Raw genomic sequence first — 16,746 nt, 5'->3', positions numbered from 1 at the left:
AGCAGGGAAGACGAGGCAGAGATCGAGAACAGAGAGGCAGAGGATACCGGTGCGACCGAAGGTGTCGGGAGGACACAAAGTCACAGTAGTAGAAGCAATCTGTTCGGGGTAGGCTCATCACACCCTGGTAGTCAAAGCAACTTGGTGGGACCCAATGGACCAAATCTCGGCGGAGTACCTTCGGGAGGAGTAGTGTCTGGAGGAGGAGTTCCTGGAGGGTCACGTTCGAGTTCCGGAGGGCAGATCGGGCCGCCGCCAAGGAACGTAATGGCGAATCGGCAAAAATTGTCGAAGTTCATCGGAGATGGGAAAGATCTCGTACAACATTGCCGTACATGTGAGACAATCTGGTAGGCCAATGGCGTGGCTGATAGGGCGGAATGGGTGGTGCAATTCCCCACCACCCTACGAGGAGTAGCCATCGATTGGTACTCGGATGTTGATAAAACCAAACTGACAACTTGGGATGAATTGCACAAAGCCTTCGAAAAGGAGTTTCGACTCCTCAGAGACGATAATGAAATCGTAGCAGAAGTCCTGAGCACCAAGCAAGGGAAAAATTAGACCATTCGAGCATATAGCTGACGCCTCAAGGAATTGTTGGGAAGAATGGATAACTAGCCTGATGATGGGTTGAAGAAAAGGTGGTTTGTGGAGGGCTTAAAATTGTCACTCAAAAGAAAAATGAAAATTGTACCCCCCACATCCTACGAAGATGCCTATAACCGAGCAAACACTTTTGCAGATGGTGTGATCCTGGAGACCACGATGAGGCAAATTGCCCCAAGCTAGAGGTTAATCTCCTCAATATAGAGAAGACTGGTGATAAAGAAGTACTGGCATTCACCTGTGATAAGACGAAAAAGGCCACTTATCTTAACCCTCGTATGGAGGAGATATTACGGGAGGCAAAAGCCAACATTGAGCACAAGATGACGACAGAATGACAGAACAATGCAGAGGTGGTGAGTACATCATCCCGTATTGAAGTATACATGTGTTTCTTCATAGGGTTATGTAGGGAATGATTTGACCAACTTCCTAACGTGCATAATTAAGTTATAAGCATCTATACCATTGTTTGAGGACTTAGCAAGTGCTCTAGAAGGCTTGCCAAATTCTCAAGTCCCTAAGTTGGTTGTGTTGAGTTGACCAGACTTGCATGTCGAGTCGACCAAATTTTCGTGTCTAGTCGACCAGACTTGCATGTCGAGTTGACCAGACTCACCTGTTGAGTCTGGTTGAGTCTTGGAGAGTACTTGGCCAAGTGCTCTCCAAGAATCACCAATTCCTAAGCCAGATTCTTGTGGCCCTTGAACATAGTAGTCATGCATTTCCAAGTTAAAATTCATCTGTTTTGGTCATTTTTTGCTCTTATTTGCCCATTTCACCCAATGAAGCATCAACATAGCAAGAAGATGATTTGAGAAAAGAAATTTCAAGGAGTCAAAATTGATTGTTATGCTGAATGGACTATTGATGAACAAAATGATGTCCTCCTAAATGATGAAGATCTTGTAGAATTGGAGAGAGGATTAGCAAAATTGGATGCAATGGAGGAAAATGAAGACACTTTTGAAGAAAAATCTGTCATCATTTTGATATCGACTTATCTTCTAGTTTTGAGGCTTGAAAAATTAAGTTACAATGGGAGGGCAAAAAGGAAGATGTAGATTCTATTATATATTTATTATTTAATTTTGTTGTAAATTGCTATTATACATTTTCTATTTAATTTTGTTGTATTACAGTGTATGGATTGACTTCGAAACTAGGATCTTATGATGTGTAATATTTGAATTATGACAAATTGATAGTCAAATTAGAGTTTTATGTTATTAAATGCATTAGATTCTTTTATTTTTTTGTGTAATTATGAGGTTTTTTTTGCTGAGTCCATGAGTCCCAAGTCCAACTCAAAATTTTGGGCTACCAAGTTTGAGTCGAGTCCAAGTCCTAAAGCTATGCTTTATACATAAATCTATATACATTATTTCTTTACAATGTTAGTAAAAGCTTGGAATTTGTCGCTTTTCTTCATAGTGATCACTTATCTATGTTGGTGTTGGAAATAAGCCACACCCGGATTGACGATGGACTGGTCCAAGAGGGGCCAGTAGCTCAGTGGCAGAGCACTCCAGCAGCGTATGGAAGGTCCTAGGTTCGAGTCCTAGTTGGTCCATGTCTCAACATGGTATTAGAGCCAGGTCTAGGCTAGGAGCCCCAAGCACATGAGAGGTGTGGCATAAGGGGGGTTGTTGGTGTTGGAAATAAGCCACACCCAGACCGATGATGGACTGGTCCAAGAGGGGCCATTAGCTCAGTGGTAGAGCACTCCAACAACGTATGGAAGGTCCTAGGTTCGAGTCCTAGCTGGTCCATGTCTCAACATGGTATGAGAGCCAGGTGCAGGCTAGGAGCCCCAAGCACATGAGAGGTGTGGCTTAAGGGGGGGTGTTGGTGTTGGAAATAAGCCACACCCAGACTGATGGTGGATTGGTCCAAGAGGGGCCAGTAGCTCAGTGGTAGAGCACTCCAACAACGTATGGAAGGTCCTAGGTTCGAGTCCCAGCTGGTCCATGTCTCAACAATCTAAATATATCTATGCATGGAAAGTTCTATATTGCCACCTTCAAAGAATGTATTATTGATTTATCATTTTCTTGATCTTTTGAGAATGATAAGTGCTTCCTTCATTTTGCTCCATCCAATGTATATGCAACAATATTTCATTTCTGAATTTCCTTTTTATTTCATTATTCAAACATCTCCAACTCCCAGTTTTGGCCATCTCGTCTACTTAAGAATCTTGAGTCCTTTCACTGGTATCATACCTTATACCTAGTTATTAGTATCAATCCTAGTGTGAATCAAATGTCCCAACATAGGCTATCATATATCATCTTTAAATATTCTCCTATCAATAGATGATCTTGGGTTTCCATTTTCTGCCCCATTTAATTTCAATGTTAATCTTCTGTAAAGGATTATAACCAAGGTTGCATGGGTACTCGTACCCAGCCCCTGGGTACTCGTACCGGAGACTCGGACGCGTCTCTCGCACCGGAAACTTCGTTGGAAACGTCTCCATAGAGAGGAGACTTCTTGCTAACGTATTCGCCCGTCTCCCACCGTCTCCAAGCCAAACAAAAAAAAGGAAACCTTAAAATGTTAAAAAAAACAAAACACAGGCAACAAAATAATCAAAATGTAGTACAAATGGAAAAAAAACAATGCTCAAAACAAATGCAGGTCACAAGGATTTCTTAAAACGTTGCAACAGCCATTACTAAATTATTATATTATATTTAATGTCATTATATTTAATGTTCAATGTCATTATATTTTCAGAGTTTCTATAAATTATTAAATTATATTTAAAAGAAATTGGCGTCTCCAAGTACCCACGTCTCCTATTTTGAAAATAGCCGTACCAGTACCAGCACCAGTCTCCAAAGTCTCCAAGTACCCCCGTACCCGTGCAACCTTGATTATAACATTTGTTCACTATTCCCTTTACTACTTTGTGCTTCCTTATGTTGTGTCAGAGTTTTTATCCGTTTTCATCATCTTCTTGCCTCAAATTCTAAGATACATGATTCTTTTGTTTTAGCTTGGGCCCTGGTACGGGTACGACTTGGGTACATCTTGGGTTCTTCTTGGATGACGAGGTTCTTTGTGGGTCCTTCTGTGAAGAACCCACAAAGAACCCAGGCACACAAGAAGTACCAAGGGCCGTACCCAAGCATAGTTTCATAAATTAAAACCTCAATTTCACACTCACAACTTTGTGACAGCATTTTTTATCAGCATATGCTGGCAAGCAAGCTATTAAATATCATTTCAGTTGCATTTGTGAGCTATACCTATGAACACGGGGCTAGTAAACTTTATATCAGCAAAACTGAGATTGATGTCAGTCGATTTACGTTATGCATATGTAGCAGTGTTTGCTTATGTTTTGTGAAATCAATTTCCTTGAGTTGTTAATGATTTGGCATTTTGTCAAACGTTTGAAAAATGAAATTGAACCAACTTCAGCACTTGACACAGCTAGAGGTGGTGGCAATTCAATTGATTGAGGTTCAAATGAAGTTGAACCTAATGTTGATATTAACCTTGATGCTTCTGATAAAGAACATGAATATTAAAATAGATTATAATTTGAATTTTCATTGTGTAAAGACATTTTGAGACTTGAGTAATTTCATTTTTGCAAATTATGAACAAGGCATGAAAATATTCTATTTTTTGATATTTATTGGCAATTATGGATTTATGAGTATCACTCTTCTTATAGTTATACACTGATATAGTTTAGATTTTATAAATTTGATTTTTGAACACACACACACACACACTTACCCGTACTTGTACCCAAGGAAATTTTCTTTTGCCGTACTGTTGATGTGTGTTTTATGCATATAACATTTCAGAATAAAATACCAAGGTAATTTACCCTCTCTTGAACAAAATCACCTCAAATGCTAAGGGTAAGATCAACTAAAATGATTCCAAGGTTTTTTACATGTCAGGTCTTGACGAGTGGGTAACTCAATGGTTGATGTGAATTGCTATGTTCAATTGGGGACTTACACAAATGTTAGGATTATCTTCTTTGATCATGAAATATGTGGAATAGGTGTGCTGACTCCTGAATTGTCCTTGCCCATTCCCGACTTCACCTCTGCATATCAATCCTTTGTATGTAACAAACCGTGCAAGCAGGTATACCAAGTAGGAAGTCATTGCGAATGACTTAGATCGCTCTACATTCCTCAACTGAAAGTCCAGATTATCACTTATGATGCTAGACCAATTTATCAACATCCCTCTAAGACAATTTTGGATGAATTAGAACATCCATCCATCATATATTGCACCGTACAACATCCCCATCACTTTGTTAAGTAGGAATACTAAGTCACTATATTCCTCTTTGAAGTCTGTGCACATGAGTGGTTTGGGAGCCTTGGAATGATGAAGCCTGGGCTTGATCATCCACTCTTTATTCACTACATTTTTATACGCATCCATCTTCTTCGTGTATTGATCTTCATATTCATCCTTAGTTACATTCTTCATATCTGCTCCACGTAGAGTTCCAAACACCTCAACAATTGCATCCTCAGCAAGGTAGGCAATGACAATGCCTTTAGGAGTCTTGATCATTCGCGAGCGAGGATCATAACATCGTGCACACTCCAAGATAAGCTCACTGCACTATATGGACTGTGGGAATCCGGTGGCTTGAAAGATACCACTCTTCATAATGTTTACATATGCTGGGAAAGGAATCTGATTTCCAACTCTGAACATCCATTGTCGCATCAAGTTCAAGCTCAGGAAATGCATGTTCGTATTCGTAATCTCCTTCCATCTGGATGAGATCTTGGATTCTGGATAGAATCTAGTTTCCACAATCCTTTGTTGTTCTCTCCTTTCCTTAAATCTAGACTTCGACATCGTACTTGTATGAAGCTTGAAGTTAGAACTTGAGAAAAATACAATATTTTTAATAAAATTCCTAACTTCTTGATGATTTAGACCAATTAGGGTATGGAAATCAGGAAAATAGTCCATACTCTAGGTAGATTTTAATAATTTAAATACAAAATGTGACAAGATCAGGGTATGAAATCCTCATGAAATCAACACCTCCTTATACTTAGAAATTTTGTGCAAATTATAGTGCAAAGGAGTATACCGGATCAAGAGTGGCTAAGGAAAGGTGTGAAAGATGGTGTTTTCACACAAAATTATGTCTGAGGACACCTTCTGAAGTCAACAAAGTCTGAAGACAACCTGCAACTCTACAAATTAGCCTTTCAAAACAAGTTGCAATCACCTAAATGTGCATAAATTTGATGGACAACAACTTAGATAATGAAAGCAAATCAAATCCGGGAAAAATGGTATGGCTGGTAAGAGGTAAATTATCTGAGGACAAGCAGCCATGGCGAAGTTGCAGACCTGTAACAGCCCTCAAATGGTTGAGTGATTGACTGAAAATGACTTGAAAATTCTCCCAAAGGCAAATCGTTAAGTTTGGAGTTGGCTGGCAATCAAGGTTTAAGTCTTAAAAATGAATGTACTACCAACAATGAAGCTCACTCGTTGCAATAATGGCGTTTAAGCTCAGATCTGAGGTAAGGACAGCAAGTAAGAAGCAATGGCGGTATCAAATGTGGAAGGAATCCATCAAAGTATGCTTCAACACACTTGCCAAACAAAATTGAATTTTTCTCGGCTATGGCGCCATCTTCAAATCTGAAAAATGTCTTCAATGTGCATGCAATCTGCCAACAATGGTCTGAGAACAGCAGGTAGAATGGCGATATCAAGGAAAATTGTCAAAGTTTTGGAATGCAAGAACAAATCGCCCTTCACCAAAATCGCTGATCTCACCCAAAATGGTAGACCTTACCAAATTCGTGGCATGGGGGTTGGGGGGGGGGGGTCTTCAATGGCAGTGGTATCATCCTGATAACAGCAAGTAGAATGGCGGATTTCACCCAAGGAAAAATCGCCAAAAAATTTGGAGGAAAGTCGCCAAACATGAAAGTCGCCAATCTAGAGAAAAATTGCCATTTCCAAAAAAAATCTAAAATCTGAATATAATGGCAGCGATACACTTCAATGGCAGCGATTAAGTGATTTGCCAAGCTGGAAAAATGGAGGAAACATAAGTCTTCAATCAACCTCTTCACCAAAACACTTCATCAAAAATCTCCAATAAGAGAGAAAATCACCCTTGCAAGGAAACATCTAGCAAACTTAATAATAAAATAATGCTGGGCTTCTCTCTATTTGAACTCACTTTCATCATCAAATCTCACCACACAAGCAATGTGGGATAAAACAATTGTTCTTATACTTGCTTTGGTGAAACCGATTTGCTTCTGGAAGGTTAAAACATTAAATGCTTATTGCAAATCACTTAATTGTTTTTTAAATTTATTAAATAATCGTTGGTTTATTAAAAAACAATTAAAACAAGGCTCTCTTTATTAAAATATTGCAATTTAAACCAAAATTTGAACCACTTGGCAATATCGATCCACGTAGGGATTAAAAATTCCCATCAAAATCATTTAAAACATCAAACTATTCCCCATAAGGGAAAATCCATCAAAATTCACGTAAAATGGGGCTAGGGGAAAATCGACTTTAGTATGGATGAAAATACACTCATTAAAATCATCAAAAGTGCTCTCAGTGGAAAATCGCCTTTAGTCTAGACTGAGAGTTTGCACAAAAATCCTCAAAACTCGTCACAAAAGACTTGGTGGAAAATCGAGCTAGGTGTGGAATGTCATCCACAATTCCATCCATACTTCCCTGGTGGAAAAACATGGGTAGTCAGGGCAAATCTTGACACTTAGTCAAAATTTAATGCATCCAGGGGAAAAACGACCCTAGTATGGATTCACAGTGGTGGAAAAATGAAGCAAGTCTGGATTCCAAGGGAAATCCATGTCCAGTCTGGATTCTGAGAGGGGAAAACCATGGGTAGTTAGGAATATGTAATATCCCCACTTTGAAATAGAATTTAATAATAAATGACAATAATATCCCCACTTTGAAAATTTAATAATAAATGATAATAATAAAATTAAAATATAAAATGATATAATTAAATACGATTAATAAAAAATTAATTAAGTTAATGAAAAGTCAAAAGACATGAAAGGAAAAGTTGTGACTCCCTCAACAATGATATATAAAAGGGAGAAGAAAACCTCATTTGAGGGGGGATAATTTGGTGATGAGAAGTGCAGATTTGATTTAAATAATAAGTGCAGATCTGATTATGAAAGGTTGTGTCCCTTTCAAATGGTAGAAATAATGAAGAGTTACACTCTTTCAAAGGGTGCTAATGGTGAAAGGGTATGTCTCTTGCCAGAGGGCATACATGATGAAGAGGTGTGACCTCTCCCTCAAATTGAGAGATATAAAGGGAAGGAATCAAAAGCATCTAGTGACATCACCATTGATAAGATCAGATCAGAATTGTTTTACAGGAAGTAACATTTGTGTTCTTTATGGTATGCCTTCCAATCTGCAGGTGACATCTACAGGGCGAACTCCAACCACAGGCTACAATCTGCGTACAGGTAAGAGGGGTTAAGAAGTCTTAAGGTATATATGTGTGTGGATGTGTGTGCCACACACACACATATGCATTTTTATGAATACATATATCTCCAATGATTACTTATATGAATGTAGCAATAAAGATAGGAATCTATGTAGAATATGTATGTATATTTAGGATCATTAAAAAGATTAAAGAATATGTAAATGAAGACGTAAATTATGGAATGGAAAACAATAATGAATTATAAAATGTAATATTAATGTGATTATATGATGAAGGTTATAGGGAAGAAATTCCCTTAGCCTAATGGAGGGATTATGATAATCCCTTGAGGGCAGTATATATATATATATATATATATATATATATATATATATATATATATATATATATATATATATGTATATATGTATATATGTATATATATATATGGCTTGGTTGACTAAGTTCATCCAAGAAGAGACGGATCTAGCCGGTCCCCTCTGAGGACTTGTATGATGGGATTCATCATCCAAGGCAAGGAATTGACATAGGGTCTTCCTTGGATGGCTTGGGTGTAAGAGGTTACACGCAAGACAGGAATCGAATTAACCTTCGATTTCCTAGAGGGCTTGGATGTAAGAAATTACATTCAAGACAGGAGTCGAATTAACCTTTGATTTCCTGTAGGGCTTGGATGTAAGAAATTACATTCAAGACAGGAGTCGAATTCACCTTCGACTTCCTGGAGGGCTTGGAACCAAGATGGGTTCCAAGAAGGGGAGCTTCACGACTGCCTAAGAACATACTTTCGTATGGCAATCGTATCCTTTTTATTAGATAAAAGTTGTGATTATGTTAAGTAAGTATTTTAAAGTTAGATTGCAATTTAGATTACTTCTCTATATATATATGTTTGTTGTATTCTAACAATCTATTTTGTAGGTTAATGATCTCTAACTAGTAGGGACATTATAGAATATGAGGGGAAAAGCACCTCTAGTACGGAATTTTGACCTTTTAACTCTTATGATATGAATTTTTATCCGCAAAATGATGATTTTTCCACTTAGAATCACTTAGAAACGTCGAAACTCAATAAAACTCAATTGGACCTAGGCAAATTCATCAAAAAATGGAGCATAACTTAAGGAAATCTATCAGGATAAAGTGCGAAATCAACTTGAATAACTCTCTAGGAGCAAGAAAACAACTCCAAAAGGTCTTGAAACACCTTAGCACTTAAAATCACCGATGAGGACATTTAAAAATACTTTAATGCTCCAAAAAAGGGGGGTCAACACTTAGACAAAACTAGGATCATCAAAATCTGAACTTTACGTGCTTGATCCAATAACTTCAGAAACCCTAAACGACACTAGGCATGATCAAAACTCTGAGACTCGGGCACAGGAAACACAAAATTGCCCACTAAGCAACCAAAACCCTAACCAAAACAACGCGGAAAGCAAGAAAAGAGGGGGTCCCCATTAGCAATGGGGCGATGTGTGAAAAGGTCACAACACGTACCCACGAATTCGTACCCGTACCCATACCTGAATCATTGCAAGTCCAGAGTTGGTTTTCTTGCATTGCAACTTTTCCATCTTGAAAGTTGAACTTGAAACTATGTATTTGGTTTACAGAAGTTACATTATGATGATTTTTATGCCCCATTCACGCCTGCAATAGTGTCATGATCCATCTTTAATGGCTATTAATATAAATGCTGGTTTATTAAATTTCACTCAACATATGATTTTTATAGATGCCACCTTTGCTTGCATTTATATGCTTGATTAATGTTTGTATTGGTTTTTGCTGTAGCAGTAAATTTTGTTTCTTAGGTATTGCAAATTTGGTTTATTAAAAGGAGGCTCTTGACACTCTTAAAACACAATTAATCTTTGGATGTTGATTGCAGGATGTTGCACATGTGATCAATTTTGACATGCCATCAAACATAGAAATGTACACCCACCGTATTGGTATGCGAGTTGGAAATGAATCTGATATTATGAAATGTATTTGATAATCATTATGTTGTCACATGTACGGATTGTTACTTGAGTTTTACTGCATGTTTTAGGACGTACTGGACGTGCTGGCAAGACAGGGGTGGCAACTACATTCCTGACACACTATGACAGTGATGTGTTCTACGATTTAAAACAGGTGAACAGTATCATTGAGACTGCTATTGCTTAAGCATTTCTTAAACTATTCTGATATTTCATAGAAGTCATTTTTAAATAACATGCATCCGACAATGAGCTAGACAGGGAAAAAGACAATTATAACAATCCAGTTGGGTATCAAATGCTTTTGCTAAGCATAAGCAATCTCTGCTGTTTACCAAGCCTTTCTCTTACATTTTGCATCTCTATGTTTGGATTTTCCTAATAGAATCAAGGTATGTATTGTAATAGACTGACAATCAATGGAATATTTTTTTTTTGTAGATGCTCATTCAAAGCAACAGCCCAGTGCCTCCAGAATTAGCACGTCATGAGGCCTCAAAATTCAAACCAGGTCCAGAATTCCAAAACTGGAACTGCCATTATATCTTTGAGATTTATTTCACTCTCCTTTTGTAATGCTTTTCTGATTTGTGCTTTCATCACTTATTAGCCTTGAAAAGAGCCTGGTTAATTTATGTGTTTAATTTAATATTTTCTTTTCTATAGGTTCAATACCTGACAGACCGCCCAGAAGGAATGACACAGTCTTCGCACACTGAATACCAGATTGGAAAAATTATTTCTTGAATGAATCCATTTGTCACCATAATAAGGTCTGTTTATAATTAGAATTGGCTATGAGCTTAAATATGGAAAATAACTTACCTTTATTTTTGCAATCCTATATTTGATGTGTGGAAATACTTTTAATCTGGCTAAATAAAAAATGTAAGTGCATTTTGTATTGCCAATTCAAGCTGTAAAAATAGTCTTAAGTCCATTTGACTGTTCTAAAGGTCAAACGTATATGGCCCCTTATATTATTGTAAAAAATTGCAAGTAGATATGATCTCAACCTTGCTACTCTTGTCATGTTAAGAAAAAAATGGTATTAGCTTGTAACAAAAACAGTGTTCTTCAACTGGATTCTGCGTTAGACAGGAATGGGGATGCAAATAGTAAAATAGGGTTTTCCTTTTGAGGAAGTAAAGATATATTTTGTAATTTCCATAGGTTAATATGGATAAAATCTACCAAAAAACCAGCTATCTTAAGTAAGAATATAGGAAGAAGATGCACATTGAGCACCAGATGATTTCATCGCATGCGAAGGCCACTTTGCATTGACCAAAGCTAGCGAAACATTGGGTAGGCAAAGTTAAGATGTGATAGTCTCAAACATGGAAACAATGAAGCATAGACATCAATTGACGAGAAGGGATCATGAGTGGTATACATTCCTATGTAACACACCTTAACCATGCTGGACTAGAGGTTCTCCTTGTCACCATGATGATGCAGTGTCTTCAAAAGTGTAAATAGGGTTGAGTTTTAAGTTATCAATCTCTAACTAGAATTTGGTTTATTCATTACTTAATTACCTTGTTTATTTCATTTTGTTCTAACATTTCTAAAGTTATATATACCATCAAAAGTAAGTTATGATAGTTATTGCTTATTTATTGTGAATATCAAAATCCAAGACAATACAAAAGAATAAACAAGTCTCCTATTCATAGCAATTTTAATTTTAATTTTGACAGACCATCCAGGGGCAACCCAACTCTTTAGACTTGACAAAACATTATAGTATAGGCTGCAAGCATAGTAGGTTTGGATTTAAATGCAGATGGACAAGTATGAGGTATATATCTTGAGACGTGTCAAAATATAATATTTAGTGGAATTCTATTGTGTAGCTGAATTCTCATAAAACGTCATGTATAAGTTCTATACACATTCCTATTGGATATATATGTTCAATTTGTAAGTTGAATCCTCACAAAATATCATACTTAAATTCTGTACACATTACTATTAGATATATATGCTCAATTTTTACAAGACATTGAATCGTTTACTTCTATTAACACACATTACAATTTTGTATATAACATCCTATCTCTTCTTTCTCCTCCCAAAGGAATTGAATAGCACACAAGGGGAATGAGGTGAATGATTATATCAACAAACTTTTACTTCTAAAAACTTGATTAGATACATTAGATATACTTCATAAAGTTAAATCAACCACACATGCAAGATCTAGCAACTATGACAAAATATTGCTTATATTAATCTTATTTATACAAACTTTGTAGGTGCCAACCTACTAAATGTACTAACCCCTACAATATGAGGTACCAAACTCACCAATATAAAGGATCAACTTCACCAATATGAGGCACCAATGTCACCAATATGAGGCATCAATGTCACCAATATGAGGCACCAACTTCAATTTCATTTTTTTCTAAATTCTGCTATAATATCTTCCACAGATCTGTTATGAATTGATGATAGGTTTGCCACACGGTGAACACAATCTCCTCTTTAAATTTTGCTACAAACTCGTATTCTTCTCCTCAATTCTAAAATAATCTTCTCATGTATAGCCTTCTATAGTTCCAGTGTATATATATACTTGATTGTCTTCAAAATACTCAACATACCTCTTAGCACCATGCTTCATATCTATTTATACTTTTATCTCTTAAAGATCATGCCTTTTGGAAAAGCCATTCCTTGAAGAGACATGTCTTATTCTTTACTAATCGCTGACTTGCCTTACAGAAAATCACGTCTCCATTTTTACAAAGGTTCGCTACCTTTATGTTTATAACTGACAACAGATTTGTCTTAATGAATCACTAAATTATGTTATACTTTGCAAGCTAGAAAATGGATCACATCACTGTTTAAGTTATGAGGATTCGCCATTGTCAACTGCATACATAGATTGCCGCACATGTAAATCATTACATTGTCAACTGTTCAAGATATTCGATCATGTCCAACATTGTCAACTGCATGCATGAATCGTTGCACATATAATAACAATGTAAATAACTAAATCACAATTATTACAATCTTTATGATCAACATTACTCCCAACTTCTCCCTTGGGTACTCAAAAGTTTCTTTTGGAAGAGGCTTTATTAAAATGTTTGCAATCTGCTCCTTAGTAGCAACATACTCTGACTTTACTTGTTGCTCAAGTACTTGCTCTTTCAGATATTTAAAATATGCTTCATTTTTTAGTGCATAACTAGATTCTTTGATATGTTTATAACGCGTGTATTATTAAAAAAGAAGAAGATGGGATGCTCATATTCAATCTTATTGTCTTTCAAAGTTTGCTTCATCCATAAAACCTATGCGCAACAAGATGTTGTTGCAATATACTTGGCCTTTGCAATAGATAAGGAAATTGAAGCATGTTTCTTATTCAACTAAGATGACATACTATTATCAAGAAAGCATGCTCCTCCATTTGTGCTCTTTTTATATTCAACATTGCCAACCCAATCTGCATATGTATCTGTAGTAAGGGTGAAATTTTCACCTCTTGGATATGACAACCCAAAATCCATAGTACCCTTTAGATATTTGAATGTTCTTTTGACAACATGAACATGAGTTTCTTTTGGTGCTGATTGAAAGTGTGCCACCAATCCTACTGCTTGCATAATGTTAGGTCTTGTAGCTATCACATATGATAAACTTTCGGTCATGGACCTTTATAGGGTTTGGTTAGCCTTTGGAGGTTCACCATCTTTACTTAATTTGCAACCTCTAACCATGGAATTATTCTTCCATCCTGAATTTTTTCAACATCTCCTTAATATACTTGGTTAGTGAAATAGATATACCTTCATTTGATTGAGAAATTTGTAATTCAAGGAAGAAAGACAACTCACTAAGCATCGACCTTTCACACTCCTACATATTTGATCTTGTCTTTGCTGCTACCAAAAGTAATGTCATCCACCTATACTATGATAACATACAAGTTATCTCCTTCATTCTTGATATATAGATTGCCACCCACGATTCCTCTTTTGAAGCCTTGCTCTTGAAGATACGAGTGTAGTCTCGAGTACCAAACTCCCTAGGCTTGTTTTAGTCCATAAAGTGCCTTCGTCAGTTTGCAAACATAACCCTCATTCTTTGATTGAAGAAACTCCTCTGGTTGTTCAATGTTTTGGTTGAAAATTTTGTACACTTGGGGAAATATACAAAATTGTGGTTTCAACCACAGCACACGAGTAAAAACTCTCCTAATTAAGGGAAGGCTCCCCCTATCTAACTACAACTTGGAAAATAAAATAGGATGGGACAACAATCTTTCTTCTTTTTTCAAGAAAGACAATATCCTTTTCTCTTCATAGAAAATAATAGCGATTGAATATGAACAACAATAACCACTTTCAAATGAAATGAAAGAAAGGAAATGAAGTTTCCTGAAAGCTCAAAGACTCCCGTCACTTCTTTCGGGACGAGACAACAATATCAAGCTCAAAGACTTGAATATTGGAAGTCCTATTCACCTTTTGCTATACTAAATTTTACAACGAATAAAAGATAATAGCTCAAAGACTAGAATAATCTATTCTTCTAACACAAAGACAAGAACTAATGCAAGCTCAAAGACTTGCTGCTATTTTTTATCAAACAGTAATTTTTTCTCAAGAATAGACGCAAGCTCAAAGACTTGCTGCTCCTTCAAGAGAGTTTCCTATTTTAATTACTCTTCTCTACTTGTAGCTCAAAGACTTCAAATTAGATTGGTCTAAGCTCCTTTGGAAACACTTTGCATAGAAGAAATAAAAAGATTCAAACTCAAACATGTAGCTCAAATACTCAAAACTTGAGTAATCCTTCTTTATTATTCTTCAAAACCTTCAATTCACATACATAAGCTCAAAGACTTCTTGCTGTAAATTTGGCAGAGTTTTTGCTTGCTTTCCCAAAAGATAAAAATTACAATAGACTTCTCAAGTATTTATAGAAAAGGAGCCTTGAGAAAAAGGTGGGAGGATCCTAACTAACTTGAGAGATTTTCTGAACCACCAAGACTCATTCAATAACTAACTAGGACTTCATTAACTAACTAAGAGTTACTCCAACTAACTAAGACTTATTCCAACTACAGTCCTAATCGGACACAACTTGTAGTTGCCTTACATATAATTATAAAAGTGCAAATAATGTGTAACTTGCATTTTACAAAAAATACTTTTATATGTAACTTGTCAAAACTAAATTACAACTAAAGATTACAAATGAGGGAAAATTCAACTAAGTGTTGAAAAACACTTAAGTTGCATTTTGTGAAGACACAAATTCTTGAAATTCTTGGATGCTCGCTTGTAGTTCATCGGGATTCGGTTCATGGGTGTTCTTGGCAACAACCATAGTCTTCACAATAGTGTCGTGACAGCGGAGGAGCACATAATTGTTTTTATCCAGGATAGACTGGATTTCATGCAGAAAGGCTTAGTGTTTCATCAATGCTTGAATCGAAGCTGCCGAGAATTGTTCGCTCCTCCATTCATTATGAATCCTCATCTGTAAATCAACAAGAACTTCTTCTGGAATTAGCTCTCCATCCTGACTTACTATGTTGCAAGAGGCCCTTTCACAATGTGAGACAATATCTCGGTAAACTTCACCCCAGAATCTCCTTGCATCACCGATCTCTTCAACGAGGGATTTAAGAACAAGGGTCTTGTTTTCCAAGAGTTCTTCAAATTCCAAGTACATGACCCTGGAAGAGATGATGGCATGCTCCTGCAAAATACTCAGCTATTGTTGGGGCATGGTACGTCAGATTGTCAGACTTTTCTCAACACTTTCCAGATTCTTTTTGAAAGTGTTAGAAGTCTGATCCAGTTTCTCCTCAATGGTCTCTAGTTTAAACATTATTTGAAAAATGTCTTTTATTAATTGTACACATTGATCATGAAGTTGATCAACCCAGGAATCTTGTGCTTGTACCTTTTGAGCAGCCCTTTCCACTCCACGAATCAATTCTTGGGAACCAAAAGAACCTATGGAGTTACTCCCTTCAACAACAGGTTTTGTGATTTTATGAATGATTGCCATAAGTTGTCGGTTTTCCTCTTCTAGCTTGTCTTTCTTTGCTAGAAGATCATCACACCTTTGCACCAATGAAGCAACAGAAAACTGAGCATCATGTTTAATGACCTCATGCGTTTGCTAGCCCAACTCTATCCTCATAACCTTATAATCAGCCGTTGACATTTCATCAAGTGGCTTATCTGCAATAGGTTCCACAATTTCAGCTACTTTCATCTTGTTACTGTCAACCGTTACTCTGGAGATAGTCTTGGCTTTCTTAGCAACTTTAGATCTGGACTGTTTTAGTTGCTGATAGTTAATGGCATCAAGTGAGATCTCTTGCTTCTTCCTTTTCGGGGCGAAAGAACTAAGCCATGGAGGCAAAGTCATCAACTCTCTTCCAGTAGCAGCCGTAGGCAAAGGAGAAACAGTTTCTGTTTGAATTACCGTGGTCATCCTGAGAGGAATATCTGTTTGGACAGTGATCACGGTTTGTTCAGTTACCAATGGGCATGAAGATTGCCTCATGAATTCTTCAAAACCAGAAGTGGAAGTATCAATTTCTGATAACTGGATGCAAGTAGGAATATCTTTAGGAACTTTCAACACACTTTCTTGTTG

General features: G+C 36.7%; 1 protein-coding gene across 3 annotated transcripts in view; it reads left to right on the top strand.

Moving 5' to 3' along the window:
- Positions 1–11,036, top strand: part of LOC131052678 (DEAD-box ATP-dependent RNA helicase 21) — a 218,892-nt gene extending 207,856 nt beyond the window's left edge. For 2 of the 3 annotated variants that reach the window (XM_057987254.2, XM_057987253.2), the window contains exons 22-25: positions 10,005–10,068; positions 10,170–10,255; positions 10,543–10,612; positions 10,768–11,036. In XM_057987254.2, coding sequence (XP_057843237.2) covers positions 10,005–10,068; positions 10,170–10,255; positions 10,543–10,612; positions 10,768–10,820 — 273 coding nt within the window. In that variant the 3' untranslated portion in view covers positions 10,821–11,036. Of the gene's footprint in view, positions 1–10,004; positions 10,069–10,169; positions 10,256–10,542; positions 10,613–10,767 lie in introns of those variants that run through there. The other variant, XR_009107493.2, reaches the window with a different exon arrangement.
- Positions 11,037–16,746: the final 5,710 nt, after the last annotated feature.

This window comes from Cryptomeria japonica, chromosome 5 (assembly GCF_030272615.1).
Source record: "Cryptomeria japonica chromosome 5, Sugi_1.0, whole genome shotgun sequence".
Lineage (NCBI taxonomy): Eukaryota > Viridiplantae > Streptophyta > Pinopsida > Cupressales > Cupressaceae > Cryptomeria > Cryptomeria japonica.
Note: the sequence above shows the minus strand (reverse complement) of the source record. Positions and strands in the feature narration are given on the sequence as shown.